Source organism: Lepus europaeus, chromosome 7, assembly GCF_033115175.1.
Source record: "Lepus europaeus isolate LE1 chromosome 7, mLepTim1.pri, whole genome shotgun sequence".
Lineage (NCBI taxonomy): Eukaryota > Metazoa > Chordata > Mammalia > Lagomorpha > Leporidae > Lepus > Lepus europaeus.
The window spans coordinates 124630687-124645751 of record NC_084833.1 but is presented as its reverse complement, the minus strand read 5'-3'; the positions used below and the strand labels follow the sequence as shown (position 1 = coordinate 124645751).

Below are 15065 nucleotides of genomic sequence, written 5' to 3'. Positions count from 1 at the left end.
TTGATTTTTTTAGGTTACTTTACATTATTGCTGTTATATGTAACACTGTTTTGGATAGTCTTTCTTTTTTTTTTTAAGTTTTTTTTTTTAAAGATTTATTCATTTTCTTAAGAGGTAGAGTTACAGACAGAGAGAGGTCCTCCCTCCGCTGGTTCACTCCCCAAACGGCCACAACAGCCGGAGCTGGGCTGATCCAAAGCCAGAAGCAAGGAGATTCCTCAGGGTCTCCCACCTGGGTGCAGGGGCCCAAGCACCCAGGCCATCCTCCACTGTCCTCCCAGGCCACAGCAGAGAGCCAGACCGGAAGAGGACCAGCTGGGACTCAAACCAGCACCCACATGGGATACCAGGCCACAGGCAGATGCCCAACTCACTATGCCACAGCGCCAACCCAGTCTTTCTTTTTTAAAAAGATTTATTTATTTTACTTGAAAGAGTTACACAGAGAGAGAAGGAGGGGCAGAGAGGTCCTCCACCCCCTGGTTCACTCCTCAATTGGTTGCAATGGCCGGAGCTGCGCCAATCCAAAGCCAGGATCCAGGAGCTTCTTTTGGGTCTCCCACGTGGGTGCAGGGGCCCAGGGACTTGGGCCATCCTCCACTGCTTTTCAAGCCATAGCAGAGAGCTGGATCGAAAGTGGAGCAGCCGGATCTCAAACCGGTGCCCAAATGGAATGCCGGCGCTTCAGGCCAGGGCTTTAACCCACTGCACCACAGCGCCGGCCCCTGGATATTCTTAATACCAATCTTCTTTCTGAAAAAGTACTGATTGTTGAAGTTCAACAATGCAAGAAATAGCTTTTTTTTTAGACTTATTTATTTATTTGAGATACAGAGTTAGAGAGACAGAGAAAGAGAGGGAGAGAGGGAGAGAGGGAAAGAGGGGGGCGGGGAGAGATCTTCCATCCACTGGTTCACTCCCCAAATGGCCGTAAAGGATACAACTGGGCGGATCAGCAGCCAGGAGCCAGGAGCTTCTTCTGGGTCTCCCATAATGGGGCAGGGGCCCAACCACTTGAGCAATCTTCAACTGTTTCCCAGGCCATTATCAGGAAGGTGGACTGGACAAGGTGCAGCCAGGACTTGAAGAGGCATCCATATGGGATGCTGACTCTGCAGGCAGAGGTTTAACCTATGACGCCCCAGAGCCAGCCTCATAAGAATGTTTTGAAATGTAGTCTTACAGCTTGGGTTCATCAGTAAACTGGATGAATAAACCATTCATCATTTTCTCAAACACAATGATCTGAAAAGAAATGACAGCTCAACAGTAACAAAGATTAAGAAATGTGGCTGTATCACACAATGAGATGAATGCTGCAATTCAGATTATGGGGATGAAAGTCAATCCCAGATCTTATTAGTCCTCATAGCAGGGACTGGGGTGACTCACCTCATTGTCTTCTGGGCGAAGCCAGACCCCAGGAAGATAAAGTGTTCTCTGAGGCCCAATACTCCAGTATCTCCCAAGATTCCTGCCATTGATGAATACAAATCCGTAATTCCAGTCCTGAAAAGATGGAGATTTGAGAGATAGGACCAGACGTGTACTGGCAAGGTAAACCTGAGTCACTTGGGGAAGTAGTAAAAGATTTAGATGCTTCATGGCAGGAAAGTGGAGGTGGATTTAGAATCAGTACTGTTGTAGAACTTCTACCCAGCTGTCTAGGAAAGAAAAGGGAACAAAGAATAGAAACAAAGTAAGGAAAATTATACTATTATTCCTGCCATATGGTAAACTATGCTTTTTCAGAGCATGTTTCTGTGCCCAAAATATGTACTAGGTAAAAGAGATAAATGCTGATGCTGACGACAACTATAAAAGCTGCAGTCTTTTTATACTTTGTGTTTCTGTGTGGGTACAAACTGATGAGGTCTTTACTAATTATATACTGAATCGATCTTCTGTATATAAAGATAATTGGAAATGAAAAAAAAACAACCTGGTGTTAAATTGGAAATGGCATAGAAAATTAATTAATTTTAAAAAAATATTATGTAGGATCTCTGTCTTTAATGTGCTGTACACTGTTATTTAAAGCTATAACTAGTACTCCAACGGTAGTTTTTTCACTTTGTGTTGCTATGTGGGGGCAAACTGTTGAAATCTTTACCTAATATATACTAAACTGATCTTCTGTATATAAAGAGAATTGAAAATGAATCTTTATGTGAATGGAAGGGGAGAGGGAGCGGGAAAGGGGAGGGTTGTGGGCGGGAGGGAATTTATGGGAGGGGGGAAGCCATTGTAACCCATAAGCTGTACTTTGGAAATTTATATTCATTAAATAAAAGTTTAATAAATGAAAAAAAAAGCTGCAGTCTTTTTCATTGGGTTGTAATACAGTGAAAAGTGATGGCATCTAGAAGCAGAAGGGAAAAGCAAAGATCAACAGCCTGGTTGGTTTCATGGGAAACATCTGTTCTTTCAGGGAGATTTTTTTTTTTTGAGAGGCTGAGCAGAGATATTCATAACCTCACTAGTTTAAGGGGACAAAATTTGATGTCAGGGAGACTTAATAAATAATATGCACTTGTAGTTGGGGTTTTATGGAGCTATACCCTGAAAGAGTAAACTAGAATTAGTCGAGTCATTGGATGGAGACTTTGCTTCAAGTCATTTCAGTCCTTGTAATGGTAACAAGGTGCTTCCTAGTGACCATAGTCACCTCTAGTGATGGATGTTCATCTAGTTGCCATGTATAGGAGAATCACAAGAAAGCATAAGGGAGTTGATACGAATAAAACAGAAATCATGGAGGAAGACATGACATGTAAAGACTAACAAACATAGTTTTAATAGATCTCCTCAATCAAAAGAAAGAAGTTGTGATGTAACAAATAGTACTAAGGAAAATGTGAGATATCTCATGATGATAAAATTCTTAATTTAGCAAAAATGTACACGCTATGTTAAGGGAGGCTAAAAGTTTAGATTCATAATACAGAAGCAAAGTGGAACAAACAAGGGAGAAATAAATAATTTTATAATCATAGTAGAAAATGTTCACACAATCATTCAATAGTTAATAGACAAACAATAAAAATAAATGAAGATACAAACATTTAAAACAAGATTAATGGATTTCTACTAGTTGACATATATGGAACATTGATCTAACATGTACATAATTCACATATTTTTGAAGTGTATATAAGAATATTTACAAATATTACCCAATTTTGAAGTAAAAATGTCTTTACATATTTTAAAATTCTCAGACCACACTGTAATTAAACATGAAATTAATAAAATAAAATAATTAATTTAATACTCAAACTCTTTGAAATTAAGAAAAATATTTCCAAGTTATCCATGAATCAAATAATAAAACAGAGTTACAATTATAAAATATTTCAACTTATTGATGAAAGTAAAATATATGAAAATTTGTGAGACATAAAATTATCAACCAATTGTGTATCAGAAACCAGAAGTTTCTGACATTGACTGTTTTGTTCAAAATGCTAAATGTAAAAGCAGACAACCAGGAATACAAAACTCACTAAAACTGAGCCTAAAAATGAAAGAGAGGATGGGCATTTGACATAGTGGTTAAGACTTGGGTTAAGATACCCATATCCCTTCTACAGTGTCTGGGTACAATTCCTAGATCAGGTTCTGAATTCCAGCTTCCTGCCATTGCAGACCCTGGGAGACAGTATGTGATTGCTCCAGAGTTGAGGCCCTGTCATTAACTGGGAAAACATGGACTAGTTTCTGGGAGCAGCTTGGTTTTCTTTTTTTAAGTTTTTATTTAATGAATGCCTTTTTTCATAGATACAACTTTAGGAATATGGTGGTTCTTTCCCCCATACCCATCCTCCTCCACCAACTCCCATCCCACCTCCCTCTCCCTCTCCCATCTCCTTCTTCATTTTGGTTCATTTTTAGTGGATTTTATATACAGAGGACCAACTCTATGTTAAGTACAGATTTCAACAATTTGCACCCATGCACACAGACATAACATATAGAGTACAGTTTGGGAACAAAATTTGCAGTTGATTCTCATAGTACAACTCATTAGGGCTGGAGGTCCTATATGGGGAGTAAGTGCACAGTGACTTCTGTTGTTCTTTTCACAATTAACACTCTTATTTATAATGTCAGTGATCGCCTGAGGGTCTTGCCATGGGTTGCCAAGACTATGGAAGCCTTCAGTGACCATAGACTCCATCGGTATTTGGACACGGCCATAAGCAAAATGTATGTTCTCTCCTCCCTTCAGAGAAGAGTATAACCTTCTTTAATGACCGTTTCTTTTCACTGAGATCTCACAGAGATCCTCCATGCAGGATATTTTTTTTGCCACAAAGTCTTGGCTTTTCATGCCTGAAATGCTCTCAGAGGCCTTTCAGCCAGACTGCCAGACTGGGAAGCCTCAAGGGTTGATTCTGAGGTCAGAGTGTTATTTACAGCGAATGTCATTCTAGGAGTCTGCTGTGTGGACTGCTTCCCATATTGAACTTTCCTTCAGCTTAGTTTTCAATCATAACTATGAGCATTAGTAGATTATACTCCTCAATTTAAAGATCTAAACTAGGGTCTGACATTCTGGCACAACTGCTTGTGACAACAGCATCTCACATCAAAGTGCTTGTTTGAGCCCCAGCTGCTCTGCTTCCAATCCTGCTTCCTACTAATACACCTGGCATGGCAGTGGATGATGATTCAATTACTTGGGCCGCTGGTATCTGTGTGAGAGTACAGGAAAGAGTTTTATGCTATTGGCTTTGATTTGACCCAGAACAGACTGTTGAGATACTTGGGGGTTGAATCAACAGATGGAAGATCTCTTTCTCTCTCTCTCTCTCACTCTTACTCTCACTTTCTTTTTCTTTCCTTCTCTCCCTCCCTTTAGTCTTCCTTCTCTCTATCCCTCTTTATTGCTCTGAAATTCAAATAAACATATAATTTTAAACAATAAATATTACATAAGGTGAATCATTTTAAAAAACAATGATATGCTCCTATAACAAAATCACTTTTTAGTAAAGAAACACATAGTGTGAAAGTGAAAATATGGGAAAAAGTATAGCTCATGCAAACATAACCCAAACAAGACCATAAGTAGCTTAGATAATGTTAGACAAAGCAGATTTTATGTTAAACCTGTGAAGAGATAACTCTCACTATACAAAAAAGGATTGATTCAACAAAAAGAAACAGAATTTTAAATGTGTATGTACCAACCTACCCAATTTTTCAAAGAAATATCATCACATATAAAGTGAGAGGTGGATTCTAATACAACAAAGGGGAGTATTTCAACACATCATTTTCATCAACAGACAAGTCATCCACACAAAAAGCAGCAAAACAAAATAGGCAAACTACATGACCAAATGAATGTACCTAACATTTACAGAACATTTCATCTGCCATCCTCAGAATAATACATATTATTCTCATCTCATCATGAAACATTCTCCAAAATAGATGATAAGTTAGATCATGAGATAAATCTCAACAAATTAAAATAAAGTAAAATTTGCATGTATTTTATATGAGTGTCATGTATTAAATTAGAAATCAACAAGTAGAACTTAAAATCACGAACAGCAACATATACTGAACAACCTAGGAGTCAATGAAGAAATCAATAAGAAACATTTTAAACATTAAAAATGAAAATAGAAACACAGCATATCAAGTTCATTAGACATATCAAAACTAGTTCTTAGCAAGAAGTTTATAGCATTAATATCTATGTTGAAAGATTTCAAACAACACAACTGGATGAACCAAAAAAACCAAAAAGAGTGCAAAGAAACAAAACACAAAAACATCAATGAAATAGGAGGGAGATTCCAAGAAGAAAATGGAAGGATCCTGCTGCTCTAGTCTAGGGAAAGATAGTTAAAGTGGAGAGAATACAATCTCAGGGAAGAGTAAAGGAGAAAACAGTAGTGGAAACTCCATGCAAGTTAGAGTGACACTGTGGATCTCCCTGGAAAGTGTGGATATGGACACAACACAGGATTCCAGGAGCCAAGAGCTCCAGCACCAGCTCTGGAGTGAGGTGAGACCAGACCGTGGCAGCCCAAGCCACTGGAGATAAAGCTGTTGAGGAGAGCCTGGAGTGAGTCTGGGTTGAAGCCCTGTTGGGGAGAGTGTACCTGCCAATCCAGAGGAACAAAAAGGGGCATGATTCTCTTTCCCTGACCACCCAACTAGCTGAGTGAGGGTGGATGCATTTTGGACATATATAACAGCTGCACCAGCTTGTTTCTGCTCACCCAGCAACCAGCTGAGAGGCAACACCTGAGTCTGGCTAGGAGAACTGACGGGAGGCTAGGCACCTGTGACTGTCAGAGCATTGTGTTCTGGGACTGTGAAAACACTGTGGCTATGTGGGAGGGCACAGGGTGTGGCTGGGTCACTGGGAATTTGCTGTGGGTGGCTCCAAACATGTAGGACTCTCTTATTGCCTGGGGAGGGTCATTACTATGGGATCCATGCTCACACTGAGCACTACATGGATCCTTTGTGTAGTTCTAGACGAATATAGCACCCACTGGGGCTAGCAGCTGGGCATTTGTTGCCTTAGAGGAGAGGAGATGAGTGTGAGACCATTCAACATTGCTGACCAAAACCTCCCCTCTGATAAAAAAAAGAGGAAATTTATCATTCCAAAGTTGGGTATCACCTTGGATACTCCCCTCACCCTGGAGCACTGAACACAGCTCCCTGTCCAAACAGTACATGCCCCTGGGTATTCACTGAAAGAGCAGATACTCCACTAAGCCACAGAGGAATAGTTCAAAGATAAAAGTCATCAGAAGGGGAAAAAACAACAACCATCTCCACAAATGCTTAAAAATAAATACAGAAATTAAAAGAACAAGAATAAGGAAGACAACATGAGTCCCCTAAAAGAACACAACATTTCAATACTAGAATGTGAAGATGAAGAGATTGAAGAAGTGCTTGAAATGGAATTCAAAAAAACACAAGATTACTTATAAGTAATTAGAAGGTAATCCATAAATTAAAGAAATCCATGCATCACATGAATGAAAAGTTTTCCCATGAAAATGAAATTTTAAAGAGATTTCAAAATGAAATTTAGAATGTAGAATTCAAAACATCAGTAAAAAATGCAGTGTAAAACTTTAACAACAAGCTCCATTAGGCAGAAGAAAGAATATCTGAGTTAGAAGACAAATCTCTGGAAATTTTATTGTCAGACCAAAAAAAAAATTAAAGAAATTAGAAAAATTAAAAATAGTGTAGTAGGGATACTATCAAATGACCCAACATACAGGTCTTAGGAGCTTCTGAAGGTGCAGACATAGAGAATAGATTAGAAGGCCTTTTTAGTTAAATAACTGCAGAAAAATTTCCCAATTTGAAGAAATAAAGGGATGTTCAAGTACAGGAAGCACATAGAACTCCTAATAGACATGACCAGAAAAGATCTTCACCACAACACATTGTAGTCATAATTTTAACATTAAAAAAACGTAAAAGTCCAGTGCCACGCTCAATAGGCTAATCCTCCACCTTACGGCACCAGCACACCAGGTTCTAGTCCCAGTCGGGGCACCAGATTCTTTTCCGGTTGCCCCTCTTCCAGGCCAGCTCTCTGCTGTGGCCCGGGAGTGCAGTGGAGGATGGCCCAAGTGCTTGGGCTCTGCACCCCATGGGAGACCAGGAGAAGCACCTGGCTCCTCCCATTGGATCAGTGCGGTGCGCCAGCCACCGCGTGCCAGCCACGGCGGCCATTGGAGGGTGAACCAATGGCAAAAGGAAGACCTTTCTCTCTGTCTCTCTCTCTCACTGTCCACTCTGCCTGTCATAAAAAACATAAAAATTTCTAAGATGTGCAGTAGAGAAACTATATATTACTTTCAGAAGATCTCCAGTTAGACTCACAGCTGACTTCTCATCAGAAACCCTGTAGGCTAGAAGAGAATGGATAAATATATTCCAAGTCTTAAGAGAAAAAAAAAACCTGTCAATACAGAATACTATACCCTCTAAAGCTCTCATTTATGGGTGAAGATGAAATAATGACCCTCAATAACAAACAGAAATTGAAAGAATTTGTCACCATGCATCCAGCCTTACAAAGGTGCTTAAGCATGTGCTACACACAGAAACACAGAAACATGATCATCACCATGAAAGAAGATGAAGGCAGAGAGGGAAACTCTCAGTGAAAGTACAAAAGAAATCCAAAGTAAGCAATAGTAATATTTATGGAAAAATGGCAGGGCTAAATCATTACTTACCAATAGTCACCCTGAATGTAAATGGCCTCAATTCTCCAGCTCAAAGATATAGACTGGCTGCATGGATAAAACAAGACCCATCTATTTGCTGCCTATAACAAATACATCTCACCCACAAAGATACATGTAGATTGAAAGTGAAAGGATGGAAAAAGTCATTCCATATTAACAGAAACCAAAAAAGAAAAGCTAGTGTAGGCATTCTAATATCAGAGCAAATAGACTACCACAAAATTGTTAAAAGAGACAAAAGAAGGGCACTGTTTAAGGATTAAGGGGTCAATTCAACAGGAAGATGTGAGTATTATAAATGCATATGCACCCAATTACAGGGTGCCTGGCTATATAAAAAATGCTAATGGATCTAAAGGGAGACATAAACTTCAATAAAATGGGAACCTCAACAACAATGAAAAACAAGAGCTAACTGACAATATAGACCAGATGGACCTAACAGATATCTACAGAACTTTTCACCCCTCAGTTGCAGAATACACATTCTTCTCAGCAGTGCATGGACCTTTCTCTATGATATACCACATGCTAGGCCATAAAGCAAGTCTCAGAAAGTTCAAAGAAATCAGAAACATGCCATGCATCTTCCCTGACCACAATGGAATACAGCTGGAAATAAACAACTCCAGAATCTTTAAAACAAATGGAAATTCGTGGTGACTAAACAACATGCTCCTGAATGAACCGTGTGTCATGGAAGAAATCAAAAGAAAAATAAAAAAAATTCCAGAAACAAGTGAGGCTGACAATACAACATATCAAAACAGAAGGGATAAGCCAAAGCAAAGCTGAAAGAAAAGTTTATATCAACTGGTGCCTACATCAAGAAATTGGAAAGACACCGAATAAAAAAGCTATCAATGCATCTTAAGGACCTAGGAAAAAACAGCAAACCAAACCCAAAACTAATAGGAGAAAAGAAATAATTAAAATTAGAGAAGAAATAAACAAAATTGAAGCAAAGAAATTCAAAAGATCAGCAAAACGAAGAGCTGGTTTCTTGAAAAACATAAACAAAATTGATACAAATTGAAACAAAAAGAGGGAGAGGACCCGAATCAATTAAGTCAGAGATGAAAAAGGAAATATAACACCAGATACCACAGAAATAAAAGAATCATCAGGAATTACTACAAAGAGCTGTATGCCAACAAATTGGGATGCATAGGAGAAATGGATGGATTCCTGGACACATACAACCTTCCAAAATTGAGCCAAGAAGACTTAGAAAACCTAACCAGATCAATAACCAAGACAGAGAATGAATCAGTAATGAAGACCCTCCCAAAAAAGAAAAGCCCAACCAATGGCTTCATTGTTGAATTCTACCAGATATTTAAAGAAGAACTAATGCTAATTCTTCTCAAGCTATTCAAAAACAATTGAAAGGGAGGGAATCTTCCCAAACCCCTTCTTTGAAGCCAGCATCACATTAATTCCTAAACCAGAAAAAGATATAACAGAAAAAGAATACTATAGATCAATATCCCTGATGAACATAGATGGAAAAATCATCAACAAGATACTAGCCAATTGAATCCAACAATACACCAGAAAGATCATTCACCTGGACCAAGTGGAATTTATCCCTTGTTTGCAGGGATGATTCAACATTTGCAAATCAATCAACGTGATATATCACATTAACAAACTGCAGAAGAAAAAACATGATTATCTCAATAGATGCAGAGAAAGCGTTTGATAAAATACAACACCCTTTCAGGATGAAAACCTTAAGCAAATTGGATATAGAAGTTAAATTCCTTAGCACAATCAAGGCAATTTATGACAAACCCATGACTAGAATCCTATTGAACAGGAAAAGTTGGAAGCACTCCCACAAAGATCTAGAACCTGACAAGAATGCCCACTCTCACCATTGCCATTCAATATAGTCCTGGAAATTTTATCCAGAGCTATTAGGCAAGAAAAATAAATCAGGGGCTGGCGCCATGGCTCACTTGGCTAATCCTCTGCCTGCGGTGCTAGTATACCATATGGGCACCAGGTCTAGTCCTGGTTGCTCCTCTTCCAGGCCAGCTCTCTGCTGTGGCCCGGGAGGGCAGTGGAGGATGGCCCAAGTGCTTGGGCCCCTGCACCCACATGGGAGACCAGGAGGAAACACCTGGCTCCTGGCTTTGGATTGGTGCAGCGTGAGCCGTGGCAGCCATTTGGGGAATGAACCAACAGAAGGAAGACCTTTCTCTCTGTATCTCTCTCTCACTGTCTATAACTCTACCTGTCAAATAAATTTTTTTAAAAAAGAAAAAGGATGCAAATTGGGAATGTGGAAGTTAAAATATCACCATTTGCAGATGACACTATTCTATATATAGGGGATCCAAAAGATTCTACTAAGACTATTGGAATTCATAAAAGACTTTGGTTAAGTGGCAGGATATAAAATTATACAAAAAACCAGTAGCTTCTGTGTACATAGACAGTGCCACGGTTGAGAAAGAACTAAGGTCAGTCCCATTCACAGTACTACAAAAAATTAAATACCGTGGAATAAATTTAACCAAAAACATCAAAGATATCTAACAATATAAATTTCAAATCATTTTTGAAAGAAATAAAAGAAGACATAAAAAACAGAAAAGTCCTCCATGTACATGGATTTGGGAAACAAATATTAACAAAATGTCCAAATTCCTAAAAAAATGTACAGATCCAATTCAATCCCAACTGAAATACTAAGGACATCCTTCTCAGTTATAGAAAAAAATGATGCTGAAATTCATGTGGAAACACAGGAGACCCCTTACAGCTAAAGCAATCTTAAATAGCAAAAAAAAATCTGGAGTCATCAAAATATCAGATGTCAAGACATACTACAGGACAGTTATAATCTAAACAGCCTGGTACTAGCACAAAAACAGAATGGATATACTAGGGGAGCACAATAGAAACTCCAGAAATAAATCCACACATCTACAAATAACTTATCTTTGACAAAGGAGCTAAAATAATCCCTGGAGCAAGGCCAGTCTCCTCAACAAACAATGCTAGGGAAACTAGCTCTCCACATGCAGACATCTGAAGCAAGATCCCTACCTTACATCTTACACCAAAATCCATTCAAAATGGATCAATTACCTAAATCTATGACCCAATACAATCAAATTACTAGAGAACATTCAGTAAACTCTTCAAGATATTGGCATAGGGAAAGAATTCTTGGAAAAGACCCCAGAGGCATAGGCAATCAAAGTCAAAATTAACAAATGAGAGTACATCAAACTGAGAAATTTCTGCACTGCAAAAGAAATACTCAGTCAAGTGAAGAGGCAAACAACAGAATGGGAGAAATTATTTGTAATATGCAACTGATAAAGGATTAATATCCAGAATATTTAAAGAGCTCAAGAAACTCAACAACAACAACAAAATCCTGTTAAGAAATGGCAAAGGACTTTAACTAAACAGAAACTTTTCAAAAGAAGAAATCCAAATGGCCAACACACACATGAAAAAATGCTCAGGGTCACTATCCATCAGGGAAATGTAAATCAAAGCCACAGTGAGGTTTCACTTCACCCTTATCAGAATGGCTTCCATTGAGAAATCAACAAGCAAAAATGCTGGCAAAGATGCGTGGAAAAAGTAACCTAAACCACAGTTGGTGGAAATGTAAACTGGTGCAGCCACTGTGGAAGACAGTATAGATACATCAGGAATCTGTATGCAGACCTCCTATTTGACCCTCCTATTTGACCCACCCACCCCACTTCTGGGAAGTTACTCAAAGGAAGTGAAAGGATATGAAAGAGTGATCTGTACCTATACATTTATTGCAGCTCACTTCACAGTAGCTAAGATACGGAATCAACTCAGATGCCTGTCAACTGAAGACTGAATAAAGAAATAGGATATATACCATGAAATACTACACAGCACTAAAAATAATAAAATCCTGTCATTTGCAACAAAATGGATGCAACTGGAACATTATAGTTAGAGAAATAAGCCAGTCCCCAAAAGGCAAATACTATATGTTATCCCTGATTTGTGGTAACTAATAGAGTACCTATAAGATAATCTATAGAAGTGAAGTTGACACTTTGAGGTACTATGGCTTTGAACAGCCCTTGTCTCAAATGTTGAGGAAAAGTTTTATTTTTCATATAATTTGTTGAGCTTTGAACTTAGTATAAGGTTAATCTTATGTGTATTAAGTTAATTGAAAATTATCTGTGTCTTTAATGTGCTGTACACTGTTATTTAATGCTATAACTAGTACTCCAACAGTATTTTTTTCACTTTGTGTTGCTATATGGGGCAAACTGTTGAAATCTTTACTTAATATATACTAAATTGATCTTCTGTATATAAAGAGAATTGAAAATGAATCTTGATGTGTATGGAAGGGAAGAGGGAGCGGGAAAGGCGAGGGTTGTGGGTGGGAGGGAAGTTATGGGGGAGGGAAGCCATTGTAACCCATAAGCTGTACTTTGGAAATTTATATTCATTAAATAAAAGTTTAATAAATGAAAAAAAAGAATGACCAAAAAAAATAGATCTTAGTAAAAAATAAGAATGGGAATAGGAGGAGGAGGAAAAAGGGTTGGGGTGCTGATGGGAGAGAGGGTAAAGTGGAAAGAATCATTATGTTGCTAAATTTGTATTTATGAAATGCATGAAATTTGTATACCATAAGTAAATGATTTCTGGGAAAAATAAATAAAATGAGAAAAAGAAAAAACTTTAGTGACAAAATGTTTCAAAAATAGAAAAATTTGAAACAGTCACTGATATGTAGCCACCAGAAAGATAAAATAGATATAATATTTGGCTTTATTTGCTTTATATTTTACTTGGCTATTTTTTCTTTTTTTGGAATTATAAATCATTGCAAATGCAGTAAAAAAAAATCCATGAAATAAAGGGTATAAAATACAAAGTGTAAGTGAAATGAAAAGTTGTTTTTTGAAAATGTGGATAAAATTTGTAGAACTACAGCTAGATTAAAAAAGAAAAAATAAAGACTCATAAAAAAATCAGAAGTAAAAACTAAGATGTGACAACTAATACCACAAAAATATGAATGATCATTAGCCATTATTATGAACATGTATATGCCATTATATCAGCAAACCTTGAAGAAATGGATAAGCTTAATGACATACATAAGCTATGAAAATTGCTGTAAAGAGACCAGATAATGAATAATGAGATTGAGTCAGTAATATAAAGTAACCCAATAAAAGAGCTCAAAGGTAAATTTACTCTGTTTGCAGATGGCATGATTTTAAATACAAAAAAAAACTAAAGATTCAACCAGTAAGTTTTATAACTCATAAATAAATTTAGCAGAGTTGCAGAATATAAAATCAACAAAGGAAAAACACCCTTTTGAAAAACTGAGGAGGAAATTCCAATGTGGCTGAATAGAACAATGTACTGTGCAAAGCTAGGGACAAAGAGTAAAAGTAAGTAAGTAAATAAATAAATGAATAAACACAATAATTTAAAAGGTAGGAAGGACACCGTGAGGAGAGAATTAAAGAGAAAAGCACAGTGGAAATTCTACGAAGGAAGAAGAATACCATGGTCCTGTGTGGAAGGTGTGGATGTGCAGCACGAACATGGACACAACGCATTACTCCAGCAGCTCAGATCCACAGAGTGTGCCATCTTGAAGATGGAGATGAGAGCAACCCACGGTGATATAGCAAGAGAGAGTGTGGCATGAGTCCACCCTGCAGCCCTAGGGTCTGAGTGTACCTGTGGACCCAGTGGAAGTAAGAGGTGGTTGTTTCTCTCACGGCATTCCCCTCACAATGGCATCCTGTGAACACATGAGACATTGGGAGCCATTTTGGGCATGAATGGCAGCTTTGTAAGCCCTTGTGTGCACACACAGCAACTACCTGAGACAGGGCACCATCTTACCTGCTATACTGGTAGTGGCAGCAGGGAGAAGGCAAGATTTGGCCAGTGGTTCTTGTTTATGCAAATGATCCAGGCATTCTAGCAGAGGGAAAAACCCATGTTCCCTACTGACTTTGAGTCTGGCTGGGAGGGTTGAAAGGGAATAGAAACCTACATAAGACTGTGAGGTACCCCCATCTTTCCAACATACCACAGGCTCTGGGACTCAAGCCACCAAGGTGGGGCACCACAGGTAGCTGGTTAGGGGAACATTTGCCTCTCTGTGGATCCGCCAGGCTGACAGGGTGGAGCAGACCCTCTGCACCCAGTGACTGTGGGAGACTGATGTGCTGAGACTGTGGGGATTCTGGTGCTATGCAAGTTTTCTCAGTGTAGCTGGATTGTAATCACTGCTATTGGCCCTGCTTGCTGGGAACTCCCTGGTTGCTTGAGGGGGGAGGGGTCATTGCAACATGATCTATGATAGGAGTGAGGAATGTGCAGGTTAGTTGTGTGGTTCCTACAGCAGTGTGGATGAGTGTTTCACCCTCTGGGAGCTAAAACCTGGGCATTGATTACCTTGGAGGAGTGGAGGTGAGGGTGTGATCATACCAACAAAGAGAGTCCCTCCTTCTGTTAACAAGAGAAGATCTACTACACCCAGCGTGGATGTTACCCTGGATACACCCCAGCCTGGAGCACTGACCGGGGCTCCCTAGCCACACCCAGCACAGACCTCTTGGTATTCACTGAAAGTGCACACAGAGGCATAGTTCAAAGATAAAAGCCATAGAGGAATAAAAAATGAACAAGTATCTCCACAAATGCCTAAAAACAAATGCAGAAGTTCAAGTAACAATAATTAGGATGACAACAGGACCTCCCCCAAAGGAACACAACATTTCAGTATTAGAATATGAAGATGAAGAGATTGAT

At 38.7% G+C, this 15065-nt stretch overlaps 1 protein-coding gene across 1 annotated transcript in view; it reads right to left on the bottom strand.

Annotated features, from left to right (window-relative positions):
- Nucleotides 1-1179: 1179 nt before the first annotated feature.
- Nucleotides 1180-15065, bottom strand: part of LOC133763992 (beta-galactosidase-1-like protein 3) — a 59454-nt gene continuing 45568 nt past the window's right edge. Inside the window, exons 18-19 of the mRNA XM_062197657.1 lie at nucleotides 1393-1509; nucleotides 1180-1245 (exon numbers count right to left, since the gene is read on the bottom strand). Coding sequence (XP_062053641.1) covers nucleotides 1180-1245; nucleotides 1393-1509 — 183 coding nt within the window. The remainder of the gene's footprint in view (nucleotides 1246-1392; nucleotides 1510-15065) is intronic.